The sequence below is a fragment of the Tigriopus californicus genome, chromosome 7 (assembly GCF_007210705.1).
Source record: "Tigriopus californicus strain San Diego chromosome 7, Tcal_SD_v2.1, whole genome shotgun sequence".
NCBI lineage: Eukaryota > Metazoa > Arthropoda > Copepoda > Harpacticoida > Harpacticidae > Tigriopus > Tigriopus californicus.
Window position 1 is genome coordinate 15,508,791 of NC_081446.1, and position 16,488 is coordinate 15,525,278.

The window sequence follows — 16,488 nt, forward strand, 5'->3', positions numbered from 1 at the left end:
TTTGATTTGTCTGTTATTATTTGAAATCGACTTCAGCCAGTGGCATTCTTGAAAGTGCTCAGTGGGTTTTTTGCTTTGACAAAAATACTCTTTTGTTTAACAAAATAAGCTTATTCAACATTTCCAATGTGTTGTAAAATTGTTTGTGTCTTAGGAAAGAGATGGCAAGCGGGACCCGAATTGTGCAGACATGCATCAAGGGTACCAATTTCTCATCAAAATGGTGAAAATATAAATTGTCAGTCCAAACAAAATCAGTCAAAAGATGCCTAAAATGCATAAAAAATGTGAAACCGGACCAAAGATGCAAATGATGCAAATAAAGGTTCAGGATGAAAGAAGATCCAATTAAGGGCCCAGGATGCAAATAAATGTTATTTGCGTAAGTTTGAGAACACTACTGATGAGTGACCACCATATTTTGGGAGGTCACTGGCCTACTTTTCAAAATAGTTAAAGCCCATATCGTCCCCATTTATAAATGTGGAGATAGGAGTCAAACCAGCAATTATAGACCTTTATCATTAACCTCCAACATAGCCAAAACAACGCAAGCCCGTCGACCTTTCTCAAGGAAACTTTTAGACCCTAACCACACCCACAGACGGAGAACCAATCTGATAGGGACTATAACACTGCCTACCGGAAATGAATTGGACGATGTGATGGCTAGCTTCGCTGACCGGGCGAGGTTCATGCCTCCGACCCTAGCACCCCATAAATAAGAAAAAAGCAAAACTGCTTTAATCCCTTGACATGAAAGGTAGCATTTCTGACCAACGACGTGGGTTTCGTACTCATTTTAGCACTGTGGCACAATTGATTTAACACTTTGACGACGTAATTTAGGGACTTCAACACAATAACTGTGTAGATGTTGTTTACTTGGTCTTTGCTAAAGCTTTTGACAAAGTAGATCACATTCTACCGCTATATTGTTTAAATGAAAACGGTATGAGAGGCAACACTTACCCCTGGATCAAAGAGTTTCTGACCAACGGTCGCCAAATTTTTAAGGTTGAAGGCTACTTGGGACGCCCTTGTCAAGTTTCATCGGGAATTCCACAAGGGACTAGCTTAGGCCCAATCCTCTTCATATTCTTTATCCCGCTTCTACATGAATTACCCGTTACCTCTCTGATTTCGTCTTATGCCAATGACACCAAGGTAGTATTTGGCAGAAGTTTAACGGATCAGGTAGACTTTCAAACCGATTTAGACAATATATATGACTGGGTGATAGCGCGGAACATGGAGTTAAAAGGGGATAAATTCCGCCTCATGACTTACGACAAAGGTGGAACAAGGCTTCTTATTTACACCCAAAATCACCACAACCCGATTCAATCAGTAAGCTCAATCAAGGACCTAAGGATAATTACACAAGACAATGGCATATTTGAGAAGTTCAACCAATCGAAGGTGACTAAGGTTTGCCAAACTTGCGGCTGGAATTACCAAACGTTCAAATCCAGGGACGCATTTACCATGAAAACCCTTTTCAAATGTATTGTCCAAGCACATCTCGAATATGCTTCCCCAATCTGGGCCCCAATGTCTGCAGAGGGGTTAAAAAAGATAAAAAGAGTACAGAGATGTTTTGCGAAATCCATTGAAGGCATATCTAATTTGAGCTATTGACTTCTTTAAGTAACACCTGAATGATGACATCATCCTCAGCACAAATTATGGGAGGTCACTAGGGTACTTTTCAAAACAGTACAGGTTCTAAAAACCTCAGATGCAAAGCGCAATGTTAGACACGTTTCTAAGGTTTCAAATAGTCTTGTGTAAAAAAGGGGCTAAAAGAGGAAAAATATGTCTAAAATGGTTTTTTTAGATAAAAAGCTATTCTTAAGCATGTTAATTAGTAATATTGAGACAGTTTATAAAAGTACAATGCTAAATTAGCCATTCCTTTTTTTAATAGATGAACTGGAACTCTAATTTTATACCTTAATAAAGAAGTATGAGGCCTCAAAAGAGGTATTAACTTGTCAAAATTTGACGGTGACGTCATCTTTCTTTCTTGCTTCAATGTCCCAATTGGGAAAGACTTCAGTTATCAAATCCTTTATGTCTTCATTCTCTATGCCCTGACCCGGGAATGAGGCAAAGTATCAGCTATAGACAAGGCGTCTTTGTGAAATACGCCATAATCGCGACCCGCTGGATAAAAAATGCTATTGAAAAGCATTAAGTCCTCCTTTGTTTCAAATTGAGCGCCAACTTTGTATAACTTGTTGCTATTCTCCCTTCGACTATTCTATATATTAGATGATCTAATGTTAAGTTTTAAACAAGACTTGGGCCGTTTTTTATTAACGATCCCAGACCAACCTTTTGTTCAAGGGTGTCCTAGAGCAACAAACTTGACGAGATGTTTTGTAAAGTATGACATTACATGACTTTCAAGGAATTTCATTCACTTGCATCGGTATACAACCCGAGGGAAAAAAGTAAAAAATTGTACTACCGGTTCCCTTATCATTGTGGGAGACATTTGAGTGTACCCATGATGATTATAAAACACATTTTTAAAGATTACACTTTGAGTGTGTTTTAACTAACATTATATAGAATTTTTAGTTGTGAGATTAGGCACGAAAAAGAAAAGAACTTTTCATTATTGCGATAATGAAAATGGACATTAATTCTGTGGAGGGTTGAATTAACATATAACCGGGGCATGATGAAACTTGGACCACTAAATCCAATGTAACTATGTAGCGGTGTAATAGATAATATCAAGATTTATATTCAAGAGCCAAATAAGTGTGCTCCCAATTTCCATTGAGTGGGTTTTGGGAAACCTTTGGTTTTATAATGTTTGTAGGCATGCAAGTTTCTTTTGTGAGTAAGAATTCCATAAAGCAATCAAATGGAAATTGTTCCCCATGATTTTCTGAGGTAGAAAAATGTCAAGATATGCTGGGGAATTTCCGTCAAAACTTTAAAGGGTATTTCTATTATTGTGGGTAGCAATTTACCGGACGAGAAAAGCATCCTCATTGTAATAGTTCCAACTTGCCAAGACGTATTGATCTATTTCCTGCCACATATGTGCTTTTAGAAAGGGTTCTCTCTTGGTCTGGATTAATTCTCGCCAAGAAGAGGAACTACGTGGGGGAGGAGAATGCCAGGAAAATATATGTTTGATCATAAGCGAATCATTCTGGGTCATTGGGGTAACGCCTATGCTCCAACTCTCTCGATCCGGCCCACTGGCATCTTTTAGTGCCGACCTTGGTCGAGTCCACGGTCCAACATGAAATTTATCATCGAATCCATACCAATGGCTCATCAATCTTGGCCACATCCCGTCGATGGTCGGCAGAAAAGTCGGCGGTAGTCAAGAACGAATTAATTCCCAAGAACGTTTGATATGAAAATAGATCTAGATCTAATTATGGCGCAAGATTTAACCGCCACATCACGCAACTCATCTTATTGTCCAGTGTGATCTGAAGAGAAACACTGACACGGGAACACTGACCACGACGGACATCGGGCCTCGAGCCAGAAAACTCAGGCCCCAGGCTGTCATTCTTGGAGCATGACGCCTAAAAGCGGGGTGAGGCCCCTAGATGTCAATGGGGGTGGGGTCAATCAGCCCTTACCCAAAGATGGCCGATTGAATGCAACTGAGGGTCCATCGTCACCTTGGCTGAGCCAGCGCGACCCCATTGACCCACTGGAAACCTGAACTCCCCCGTGGGGCGGGGCCGTCATCCGTGTCCGACTGGATAGTCTGACCCATGAATCGGGATAAAAGTTGAGCCTGTATGGTAAGGGCCGGGAGCGGGCCGATAGTGGGCTCAAGAGGTGGCTGGTTCTTTTGGGTTTGGCCCTAGAGCGTTCAGTCACCCTGATGGCTAAGAAAGAAGGTCCTTTGAGAACAGAGAACAGAGAGTTCTAAGTAGGCACTAGGCAGTGTCACTCTGTGTGTGTACATGTGTGTGTGTGTGTGCCTGAAGGGTCTGTAGGGTCTGAAGGACGGAGGGTGTGTGCGATGAGGTGAGATCAATCAGATGAAACGAGCTTGAATTGAGAAAGGATGTGGTGGCCAGTGGTTTCTTTGAGTGGAGTGTTGTAGCTAAAAGAAACATGGTCAAGGAACGACTGAGGTGGCTTTTGATCAGACGACTCATCCAGGCTTAGGCGATCGAATTTCCACGAATTCCAGCCAGATTTTTGAGTGCCCGCCATCGCCATCGCCATCGGCACGAGCATCCACACGACCCAACGAATAATAACTACCGAGGGCTTCGTTCCCATTGACTCGCTCACTCACTACACATTGTGTGTTTCCGAGTTGGTTGATCCCGTGGATCCTCGGCCTCCTCGTCATCCTCGATGAGTGACCCAACCCTCTGTTCCAGGTGAGTCAAGCCGCCCAGGCCAGTGTCAATGGACATCCCGCCCATTGACAGTGGCCAGGGCGGTCTCAGCGGCCACCATGGTCTGCATGGGCCCCAAGGTGGCCTGTCTTTGGGTCCGGGCCAGTTTGTCTTCCAGCTCCGTCGTCTCCTCGTAGCCGTTAGGAGTTAGGAGTAACGAGTGTCTGGATGACCCCACCCCGTTTACCCGACCTATCCACCACCCGCAGAGATGATTACACCATGACGGGCCTCACTAGTTGACCATTGGCACCAGGACCCACCCCATGAGCCAAAGCCTCAGCCAGGCCCACCCCCTCTGGCCTGAGCTTCGGCCTGCTTCGGCCTGCTTCGGCCTGCTTCGGCCTGCTTCGGCCTGCTTCGGCCTGGACGGAGTTGATGGCTTGATCCCAATCAGACAGCCCGACTCGGACCCTTAAGCCGGCCTAGCTAGACGGGAGCGTCAATCGGGCCTCGAAGGCCCATAAACCGCCCCAGTCGTCCCGAAGGAAGGTAGCCAGAGCCAGCATTGAGTGGTTCAGGCGGAGGGGCGGCTCCAAGGCCATGGCCACCCCCTGGGACCAGTTCGTAAAGCTTCACCTAATCATGGGTGGTTTCATAAAGGATGCTTGGCGTGCCCGGACCCTGTTCTGAGTTCCGGCTTTGAGTTTAGCTGGACTCTGACATTGGCATCATTATTTGGCCACGGTTGTCGCTGAGAATGGGTGGGTAGTGATACATCCATAGGCCCCAGGCCTGCCATTGTCAGAAGAATGGTCCCAAGTATGGTTGGTATCCCAAGACGTCATAGCGTGGCTCGAGCCACTCAACCACCCAATCTTTGACCGCATGGAATGGGCCCAAAAGCCACGAGTCCTGCGTTGATTCCAGAATTTTCGTGGCGTCGCCCTGTTTAGGCAATTCGGATGTTTGAGCCAACGTGTTCAGATTTGATTTTGATAGGCAGCGACTAAGACCCACATCACACTCATTCCACTTAGGGTATCATGAATTAAAGCTTGACAACGGATTACGATCGGTCCATTATGCCGAGCCAGGAGGCGAATGAGTTGTTCACCTAGTTTTAGGCATAATCGCGGCGATACATATTGCATCGAACCTGGCATCACCGAGTGTATTTGATGACTTTGGAATTCCATTTGTTCTCCAGGATGAAATCTTAGATGTCTCACCATGGATGGTGAGCGTGAGACCCCATTGGATTCCGAGGGTTGGCAAACCGAGGCTCAAAGCGTCATCCAAGACGTCCGCGGTCACGTACAAGTCATCACAACTTCAAGCATTCTTCATGTGAGTGTCAATTTCAAATTGATAGGTCTACCGATGTATCCAAGCTTTGTCCGATGTCTGGCTAACATCCGAGATAAGATGATAGTAATCAATGGTGATCCATCGTGGATAATTCTCCGTCGTCATTTCAGTGCGGCAATACGCGCATCTACTTGAATTTGACTACCCAAGAAGGTGATCGGTTTACTATCGAGCTCTCCAGGCAAGGCTTCCGGGTTGTGGGGTCGGACCACGATAATTTGTCCCTCGACAACGCCGAGGACCCTGCCTACTTTGAAACGCCCTACAGTCTCTTGGGCTCGGTCAGTCCCGCCTTCAGCACCAGTTTCGGGGCTAAGCTCTGCGAGCGATTGGCTCAACTCCAAGCCAAAGAGCTCCCTCTCAACGCCATATAACGGATATCCTTGCCCGTTGACCCGTGGCCATTGGTAAGTCAGCTACTCATCTTGGTCTGAATGCCAATTCAGTACGTGCTCAGTGCCACGTTGACTTGCCTAACCGAGCCATCATCATGCATGTGCTTGTTTCTTTGCAGTCAAACTCTGTCAGTATTCATTATTCATTTAACCCTCGAACGGACGGACGCCTTTGACACCCTCTGTGAAGCAGAATGTCCAGGCAACCTTATCCGAGGTCGTTTTCCCGCCCACCGTACACCATTCCCAATCGAAACCATCACAGCAGCCGAGCCTTGGAGCCTCAGCGATCGCAAGAAGATCTGGATCTGGAGCAGCTGGAACTGAGTTTAGGCGCTTTGGACATTGAGGATGCGAAGAACTTGTTCACCGTGGAGATCAAGAAGAACTCGTTGGGCTTCGGCTTCAGCATCAAAGGGGGATCTTTGAGTGGCTCGGGTGGCTCGGCCGACACATCACAATACATTCGTATCAGAAAGATCTTTCCGCTTCAACCCGCCTGGCAAACCGGTCAATTGCGCGTGGGCGACATCCTCATCAAGGCCGGTGACATCTGTCTGTGCGGACTGAATCTCCGACAAGCCCTGGACATCCTCCGGACCTCGCCCAATGTTAGCGTGTTGACCGTATGTCGACCTTTTATGAGCCAAACGACCGAATCTGTGATTGATCGGTGTTCGGTGGTGCGCAGCTACTCGGACAGCACCTCGAACCATCGAGGGTTGGACGTGCCCATGATCGTGTCCTCCAATCAGAATGCAACCACTGAGGAAGACACCGAGGATACCAGCTCCATCGAGGAGGAGATGCACGAACTCAACGCCAACTACTTGCTGCCCAAGGACCCGAGCAGTCCTCATTTCATCGGGCAATTCATCATCACGCTCGGAAAAGTCAAAGGCAGTTTAGGCTTCACCCTCCACAAGGCCAACGACGACGATTCGGATTACTCGGTGATGCGACACACCATCAAAGGCGTGACCAAAGAGCCCGCCCTTTCGGACGGACGCATCAAGCCGGGTGACAAGTTGATCGCAGCCAATGGCCAGGATTGTGACGATCTGTGCCACGACGAGCTGATCCACTACCTGCGGAGTTGCACAAACCAAGTGTCCTTGAAGCTCTACCGCGACGCCTCCCGATCTCAGACCCCGCTCTCGCCCGAGGGCGGGGGTCCCACGCCCGCCCGCTCCAAGTCATTCGACCACCCTGCCCGCCATAAGGAGTTGCGATTCGAAGCCAAAGAAATGGTTCGCTCCCTGCAGGCCAGTCGATCCTCGTTGGAGAAGCTCGGCTCCGAGTACGGCGGCTCAACCAATTCCTTGGGCCGTGGTCTCAAGCCGCATGGCAAGCATCTCAACAATCATCTCAGTCACTTCAAGGATCGTCACCATCGATGTCGAACCACGAGCGAATGCACCGAAGAGTCTATTCCAGTCATAGAATCGCCCATCAGTCCGGTGAAGGAGTTCCCTAACAGCTTGCCGCCCTTGCATCTCCCTGAAGAGTCGTACATTGTCATGGAAGATCTCTTGGATAATGAAGCTCACGATTTTGACGAGATCGACGGCTCGCCCGAAGTTGAATTCCCCCGAGTGCCCACCTACGAGTCAGACCTGGTGGAGTATGTGGCCGAGAGCGAGCTGATCTTTGTCCAAGAGTGCCCCCATCCCCATCATGAGCCGTCGCCTGTGCGACATCGACCCACCCAGTTGGGCTTGACCTCATCCACCAGCCTGAGCTACAGTTTTACTTACCAGCCCGGGTCAAAGTAGCTCATTTTAAGGGTCAAAGAAAAGAGAAACGTCCACTATTATGAAAGTGAGGCCAGAAGAAGTTGAAATGATATGACGTCTGAGGACAATTTGAATAGAGGTGATTGTTGATTTTTTTTTTTGTTGTTTGAATCAAAACTACTCACATTGAGTGTTAAATGATCGAGCATCGGAACGTATCTCGGAGTTGTTGCTTTATTTAAGAAAAGCAGGGTATATCATGAACAACACGTCTACAAGGAAAGATAATTGATCGTGTGTCATGCTACGAACATTTTTTGGCAACAAATAGAAGTAATTTCATATAGTACTCGTATATGAGGGAAGAGACATCTCGGCAAAAATAAATTCATCTACGCTCTGAATTGGGTCGACGACCCACGTGAACTCTCTAATTGAGCTCTTCCAGATATTTTTGAAGCGCCCGACTCAAATCCGGGTCACACGATCGGCCGAGTCACGCGTTGTTATCCTCATAGTCTCCTCCTTCGCCGTAGTAGTAGTCCTGGGGGTTCTCCAACTCATTGGGCATCTCCAGGATCTCGGACTGCTCGGCCAACTCTTTGCCCTCATTGAAGCAGTCCTTGAAAATCTGTGACTCCTCATCGTTCTGGAAGGTCACTTGGAACGTCCGATAAGCCGGCGGGTCTCGGGAAAAATCCAACGCCGACCAGGTCAAGCTCACGGCATCCAGGGTATCCAGAGTGGTTTGCATGGCAATCAGATGATTGCACACGGCATCCTCGTCGCCTTCGGATGTGGAGGACACGGGGTAGGCGATGATCCGGGCCCCGTACACGTCGTCGTCGTAAACCACTCGGAGTTCGACGGGGCCGATGTGGACGAGTCGGTCCTCGGCTTGCTCGGACAGAAGGCATTCCATCTCGAACATAGTGTTGGCCTCATCTTCATCATCATCGTCGTCGTCGTCGTCATCTTCGTCATGTGGCTCGGGATGCTGTTGGGTGGCCTTGAAATAAAACACCAAAGGATTCGGTTGAAATGGAGGTTTTATTTGAACGGATTCCTTACTTGCTTTATATAGATCAGTGACATGAGTTACGAGAAGGAGGAGGATAGCGGTAAACATTGGATTGGTTTGGGAGTGGTTGGAGAGGAGTGTGTCGAGGGAGTGAGCGCGCGTCTCAGATCAATAGAGAACAAGAAGCGTCTAGGATTCACAGGCATTAGCATTGGCATTATTATCATCATTTCTTTTCTCTCGTCGTTTTGGCTCTAAATCATCACAGTTGCTAGAGAGGACCACGACGAAGAAGGCGTGTCTCTTTCAATTTCTTTTTTCCGGGCTAGCTTGGTTTCTATTGACTGGCTGAGCGAGCACATTCACTCTTGTGTCAGACTGCAGTGGATGAGGTGGGCGATTTCATCATACCTCCTCGTCCTTCTTCTTGGGCGGCGAGCTCGGATGGTTATCGAGGTCTTTCTGGCACTGCTTGAACTTGGCCTCGAAATCGTTCTTGGTGGCCACTTCCTTGAACCGCACGGCCAGATGCTCCATCTTGGCCTCATCCTCGGCGTAGTCCATGGCGAACCAACACACCGCGGTCTCGGAGCCGAACATGGCTTTCAGATCCATGTCCTTGGTGATCAGGTGGTTGCAGGCTACCTTGTGGATCTGCTCGCGGCGGAGGAGAATCCGGAATGTGTTCCGTTGAGGATGCTTCAGGATCTTCATGTCCCCAACCCCACGCTCCTTCCACTGCTTGGTTTCGGGATCGAATCTGCAAGGAAAAAGACATTCATTGTGTCAATAGGAGTCATTCCGCCAAGCTTTGACAGATGATTTTCTCTATCCTTTGGAACAAATTTTAATTAATTTTCTAGAAAGATTCTAGGATCCATTGCGTTTCTCCAATTCAATTCGATTTATGAGGTTCAGATTGATCCGATGAAGTGAGATCTACAACGTGGGCTCCTCCGACTTACCGAAACACTTTGGCGCGGTGCTTGAAGAGAACCTCCTCGTCCTCTTCGCCCGTGGTGACCTTGATGAGCTCGGGCAACGGGATGATGGGTTCGAAATGAGGATCGTGCTCGTCTTCGCCCGCATCACCGTCACCCGCATTACCACTGTCGTTGGCTTTGCTAGCCGGGGATTTGCCGAAGATGGAGGCGCCTTGACCGGCAAATTTAAAATTTTCGCCATTCTTGGCAAAGCTGAATCCGCCCTGATCGTTGCCAGACTTGGTCATGTCCGCAAACGAGGGCAGGGATTTGTTGGCCGAAAGATCAATGCCCTTGCTGCCGGTTTCAGGGGTCGAATCCGTCGATGGCTTGCCAAATGAAAACCCCCCAGTGGTCGAGGCATTGCTGGCTATCCCCCCAAAGATGGATGAAGTGGGGGCCGCCTTGCTCTCGCCAAAGATCGACTTACTAGCTTCCGACGACACACCTCCACCGCTCCCAAAGATCGAAGGAGAGGCCACGTTCTCCACTGCCGAGCCTCCAAAGAGTGAAGGCGAGGCGGTTTTATTGGCCGATCCACCAAAAATGCTCGTATTGGCCGACGCAGAGCCGCCTCCGAAAATGGAGGGCGACGCCGAAGAGGAGTTGGTATTGCCGAATAGACCGGGAGAGGGCGTTGTAGTTGGTCCTGATCCAAATAGGGGTGTGGTGGCGACCTTGGTTTCGGCGGCAACCTTCTCTTCTACAGCCTTTTGAGGCGAGACCACGTCTGGTTTGGAGGCACTCAAATTTTCGACCTTGGAGTTGTCAATGCCGTTGTTTTCGATGGCTTTTGGTGCGAAGGATGGATCCTCCAGGGCCTTTTGACAGGCTTCGAATGTGGTCTTGAATTCGTCCTTGGTCTCGGGTAACTTGAATCGAGCAGCCAAGTGCTCCAGTTTGGCCTCCTCCTCGGCGTAATCCATGGCGAACCAACACACGGCGTTCTGGGATCCGGCCATGGGTTTGAGCTCCATGTCCTTGGTGATGAGGTGGTTGCAGGCCACCTTGTGGATCTGCTCACGTCTCAGTAAGACTCGATAGGAGTTCTTGACCGTGTGTCGGAGGATCTTGATGTCTCCGATGCCGCGCTCTTTCCATTGTTTCGTGTCAGGGTCGTATCTGAACACCTTGGACCGATGGAGGAACACCGTTTCCTCGTCTTCCTCACCCGTGGTCACTTTGACCAAGGCAGGCAAGGGAATGATGGGCTCAAAGTGAGGATCGTGGTCAGGATCCTCATGAGCGACCTCGTCGTGATCATCCTTCTTGGGAGAGAGAGCAGACACACCAGAACCTCCCAATCCGAGAGCTGATCCAGATGGTTGACTTCCTGGGGTGGAGAAGGAAAATCCCGCAGTGCTAGCGGCAATCGATCCGAAGGCACCGGCCAAAGTGGACGTATTCGCGGTGCCGGTCCCTGTGGCAGGCGGTTGACCAAACGAGAACGTGCTAAAAATAGACGAGGTGGTCGTGGTGGGCGTGGCTGTGGAGGTTGAAAAGAAGCCACCAAGGCAGGGATTGGGCGAGCCACCAAAGATGCTGGGCTTGTCGTCGGCCTTGGGCGTGCCAAAAATCGACCCGACCGAGGGTGATGATGTGCCAAAAGTGGTGGTGGGTCCACCAAAAATGGAGGCTGCCGGCTTTGGCGGTGAAGCTTGCGATTGCTCCTCGCCTTCGTAGTAATCATCTTCTTCGCCATCTTGTCCCTCATACTCCTCGTCATCTTCGTAATCGTCGTCGTCGTCGTCGTCTTCATCCTCGTCACCGTCTTCTTCATTGTCCTCGTCGGAATCAGGCTCTTCGTCCTCCTCGATTTCCTCGCCCACGATGTTTTCTTTGCCTTTGGCTTTGAGCATGGACATGAGACGTTGACAACCGGCCTCTCCGAACTGATTAGCATCCAGAGTGAGTTGTCTGAGCTTAGGTTTGTCCAACATAGATTCAAGGATTCGAACCCCTCCATCTACTCGGATCTCATTCGAGTCCAGGTGGAGCTCTTCCAAGTCCATGTGGCCGGTTTCCAATGCCTTGGCCACCAGGATGGCCCCTTCAGTCTTCAGGAGACAATCGCCCAGGTTCAGCACTTGGAGCTTTTGCAATTTGGGCAGAACATTGGCCAATTGTTGGGCTCCTTTCACCGTGAACGTGTTGTCATTCAAGTTCAGGATCCTGAGATTGGGATTGTTGGCAAACGCATCCGTGAGAGCGGCAATGCCCTCATGATAGATGCCATTCTGAGGCATGACCACTTCCTCCAAAGTTCCCATGAGTTTAAACACCTCAGCTAGAGCCTTGGCACCATCATTCTCTTGACGAGATCGTCCCAAGATGAACACCTTCAAACCCAAGGGGGTCCCTTGCTTTTTGCTGCTATGATAGCACTCCAGTAGCGTCTTGGCCAAAGCTTTGCCACCGGTTACGCCGCAACCCGTGTTGTTCAATTTGAGCTCTTTCAGGGTAAAGCAAGAGGGTGACTTAAGGAGGTCTTTGATTCCCTCCATTCCAATTGGGCCAAAAGCATTGTCGCTCAAGTCCAATTCGACAAGTTTAGCATTGGCTTTCATGATTCCTCGACTGAGATGTTGAAGGGCTGGCGGGATCTCGGTCTTCATTCGACCTGTGAACATATCCTTCCAATGGGCTTTCTCAAACTCCGGGTGCACTTCCAATGCTTGACCAATGGCCTTGGCAGCATCGATGCCGATCGTGTTCCCGGCAAACGTCAACTCGACCATCTTCTTGGTACTTTTGATCTTTTCAGCCACAGCCTTGGCATCGGCCTCCGTGTTCAGTTTCAAGGACTGATTCTCGAAGCTCAAATGACCACTGGATCCAATAGTGGACGACGTCGTTGGGGCAACCTCAGGTTTGGAGGTCGGAGCAGATGGGGCTGGTCCGCCACCGAAGGTGAATCCACCTCCAGTGTTGCTAGCGGGTGCGGTCGTGGCCCCCGGGAATCCAAACTTGAAGCCGCCCTGGGCACCAAACGTGACCTGGGGCTTGGCGGTCTCTTCTTTCTTCTTCACTTCGTTCTCGTAACCAGGCTGAGCCGTTTGACAAGCTGGGCATTGCATGGTGTCGCCTTCATTTCGCATGAGACAACCCGCACATTCCCACGAGCCCACCTTGGGCTTGAATTGTTCTCCAAAGCCTTTCGAAGAGGAATTGGTGACACTAGTGGCCGAGTGTTGACTGGTGTTGGTGTTGGTGGTGGTAGTAGAAGTGGCCTTGGGCGGGGTTTTGCTCAGGCTCGAGAAAACGGGTGCGGGGATGTTGGAGAGCAGAGCGTTGGTGGTGATGGGCAATGCGGGTCCTTCTTGGCCTTCAAACGGATCGGTGGTTTGAACATTGCTTCGTGGCAGAGTGATTTGGTAGTCGTGAGCGGGACTCTTGTGCTCTGGTACAATGTTGGGAGGAGAGAGTCCCACTGGAGGGATCCACTCGGCACCATGGCGGAAAGTGGGCACAGGTGGTATGTGAGGACCACTGGGAGGGGGAACTGAATGGTTGAGATGAGGAGCAGGCACAACACCAGCACCAGGGTGAGGATGATGAGGACCAGGGGGGCGAGCGAACATGTTGGCGGCAAAGCCCAAGCTACTCATCTGCAGCAAAGCCGTCTGTTGAGCAAGAGCCTCTTGCAAGTCTTGCAACTGAAGAGACCGGGCTTGACCGCTCAAAGAGGGCGAAGGAGACGAGGCAGAGGGGAGGGGGGCTACGGATTGAGGCACGGGTGTCGCTGTAGGAGGGGGAGGAGGAGGAGGCGGGATGGCATTGGCAATTTGCCGGGGGAGACTGGCCAGGAGTTCCCGAATCTCGCGCAGCTCTCGCAAAGACGACAGGTCGTCCTTGGGTTCCTTGAGAGTTTGCCCCAATTTGGCCACTTCCAGCTTCAAATCGTGCAATCCCTGTTTCATCTCCATCTTGAGGTCGGATACGTTCTGCCGGTGGGTTTTCATCTCTTCCACGACATTGGTGCGATGAAGGCGCAACTCCTCGACCACCACTTTGTTTTGGTCGAGCAAAAGATCAACCATCTTGTTTTGGGTGACCTCAAGGCTGCGCACTTGCGCCTCTAAACGCTCGGGCGAGGGTCGGGGTAGGGTGGACTGCCCGCCACCTCGCTTGGGCGTGTCAAGACTAGCCGACAAGGGTGTACTGCTCCGCTCGGGCGTATCCACGCGCGACAACATAGGGTTGCGACGACTGCCAAACAACAGCGAGGTTGACCACAAAGATCCGTCCAGGTTTTCACGGTCTGGAGGCGAGTCTTGGGAGGAATTGTTTAAACCGTTGGTGATGTTGTTTCCGTTGGTTTCTTCGTTTTCGGTCCCGTTTTGATTGAGAGCACTCTGAAGCTTCTTGTTCTTGGGGTGGTGAGGAAAATGCTTCTGGCTCTGATCCAACCAGTACCTGAAAGATATTAAGTTAAATTATATAATAACATCAAAGCTGCAGTGAGTAGAAACTTCTTGCTGAGGCAAACAAAAATATGTTGATTCAACTGTTGCAGATTAGGGATAGAGTTCGAGATTCTACGCTTAGGGAGAGATTCCAGGAAATTTCATCTATTTTAGAAAGCAATCAAATTTGATCCCACTTCTTATTTTTGCATTTGAGCAAAACTGCTGTCATTTTGAACCATCCAATGTTATTTGAGAGTGGCTTAAGGCCCTTGGAAGCGAATTGTGTACTGGCTGACGATATAAAATGATGGTGAACCCTTTCGGTGAAGCCGTCCCGTGAAAACGTATTTATACGAGGAACTTACACATATGAACGTTAAACAAATCTTAAAGGTGTGTAGCCATTGACAGTACTCAGGCCTGCACTCAACGACGACCTTTATCTGACTTACTTGGCCTTGCCTCGGTCAATTTGAGGTCCGAGGATGGAACACAATTCCACGATCTTCAGAAGCAGCTCCTTCTGACTGGGATCGAGTTCAAACGCGGTTTGATACGACTTCAAGGCTGGGCCGGGTTGACGGAGTTGTTCCAGCGATTGCCCGTGCAAAGAGAAGGCCAGTGCAGAATTGGGCCGCAAGGCAATGTACTTGGACAGATAAGCCTTGGCACTTTCGAAATCACCCACGTTGTAGTAGAGCTTGGCCAGCGAGAAGGCCTTGAGATTGCGCTCGTTCTCGCTATGGATCTTGGAGGTCAATTGCTCCACGTAGGCATCCACGTCCTTCTTGGACCGGAGCAATGCCATGCTCCCACTCCAGTGAATTCTTTTTCACACACTCGATTCGATCAATCCCCACCGAATCGCCGGAAGAGGGCGGACCCCAAATCCAGAACAAGGTCGGCTGAAAATTAAGAACACGGCAGATTCAAATTAACAAGAATCTTAAGATACTCTTTTTGTTTTCTCATTATTGTTCCTTGATTTCATCTTCATAAAGTAAGACAGAAAAACCAGTCAATTTCTGAAGCATCGAAAAGTATTCAAAGTATGTGATCTCGTGATAAATGTGTTGGGAAGTAGAAATGAGAGCTTTATTGGTAATGGTATCATAACCCAATTAACGTCATAAACCGATCTTGCTCAATTGAAAAATCAATCAGAAAAACAACTGATGGGTGGAGGATTACTAATTTTCAGGCCTGTCATTCGATTTACTTGATGACAAAATGTGAAATTACCACTATTCCCAAACTTCCATTCAACCTCTTCAATTTTTCTTACATATTTGAGCTGTTTTAAACCCGCTTTTTTCAACATATTTTGCTCTATTAGGAGGAAATATTGCCCAAATATTTCATCACTAAAGCTGAAATATTACAGGAGTCCCTCAACATGGTGAAATATTAAGAGATTCCGTGGGGTCGTCCTTCCATGGTGACATCATGGGCACATTTTATTAAAACCAAAATTGAACAAGATCGGGGTCCCCTTACACGTGTGGACTACCCCTCCCCCTATCCCGCCCGGTACCCATTCAGAGGAGGCAACGATTGCCTCGATTCCCATCATTCGTCCGGGAATTTTCCCGAACCATGTTCGTTTCGGGTCCCGTTTTTATGACCTTCATCGGGATGCCCGACCACCCGACCAAAGACCATCACAGTAGCCTCAGGGGTTCCCAACTGAAAGCGCGGGAAAAAACCGGAACAGGACAGACCCACACCAAAAATGGGGGGGGGGCGGGGGGGGAGGGAGGGAGGGGGGCCAAGAGAGAGAGCGGGCACCGGGAAGGTTAGGCCAAATTTACCTGATCCAACTGAAGCAGCGGCTAGAAGACGGAGGATGATCAAGCACGAGGGGCGGGTTTAAGAGCAATTCTCTAGAATAGACAACGGCGAAAACAGTAAGAAGGCTGATGATGTTCCACCGAGATGTCCAATGAGGCAACACACGCCGCGTCTAGAATGGGATTTCAGCCGCGCCACGCCAGTTTGGCCCGTGTCACTGGCGTGGCCGTGGCACTCACTCTGGCAGCAGATAGGCGCCGAAAGAGAAGGAAACGGGGATGCGCGCCCTATGAAGCACACAGGAGGAGAGAGGACAAACAGCGAGGTAAACGGAAAAACATAGAAGAAATGATCAGTGACCAGTAGCAGGCTAGATTTGTCACCCAAAAGGGGGAAATTGTGAGTCACGCACTTAGCTAGACTCAGTTTAGCTTGAGTTTAA

General features: G+C 49.3%; 3 protein-coding genes across 3 annotated transcripts; 2 read left to right on the forward strand and 1 right to left on the reverse strand.

The window, feature by feature from the left end:
- The first annotated feature begins 5,573 nt into the window (after positions 1–5,573).
- LOC131884064 (GSK3-beta interaction protein-like) lies at positions 5,574–6,085 on the forward strand. The gene is made up of 2 exons (XM_059231701.1): positions 5,574–5,690; positions 5,822–6,085. The coding sequence occupies exons 1-2, from the start codon at positions 5,574–5,576 to the stop codon at positions 6,083–6,085; spliced, it is 381 nt and encodes a 126-aa protein (XP_059087684.1).
- LOC131883893 (uncharacterized) lies at positions 5,976–7,998 on the forward strand. Its single transcript, XM_059231498.1, has 2 exons — positions 5,976–6,118; positions 6,226–7,998. The coding sequence occupies exon 2, from the start codon at positions 6,301–6,303 to the stop codon at positions 7,879–7,881; it is 1,581 nt and encodes a 526-aa protein (XP_059087481.1). The 5' UTR covers positions 5,976–6,118; positions 6,226–6,300; the 3' UTR covers positions 7,882–7,998.
- A 62-nt stretch (positions 7,999–8,060) lies between these two features.
- Positions 8,061–16,224, reverse strand: LOC131883884 (uncharacterized). Its single transcript, XM_059231486.1, has 5 exons — positions 16,067–16,224; positions 14,708–15,160; positions 9,829–14,262; positions 9,275–9,623; positions 8,061–8,851 (listed from the first exon to the last, which is right to left on the reverse strand). Exons 2-5 carry the CDS (start codon positions 15,061–15,063, stop codon positions 8,339–8,341), a joined length of 5,652 nt encoding a protein of 1,883 aa, XP_059087469.1. The 5' UTR covers positions 15,064–15,160; positions 16,067–16,224; the 3' UTR covers positions 8,061–8,338.
- Between the last annotated feature and the right edge of the window lie 264 nt (positions 16,225–16,488).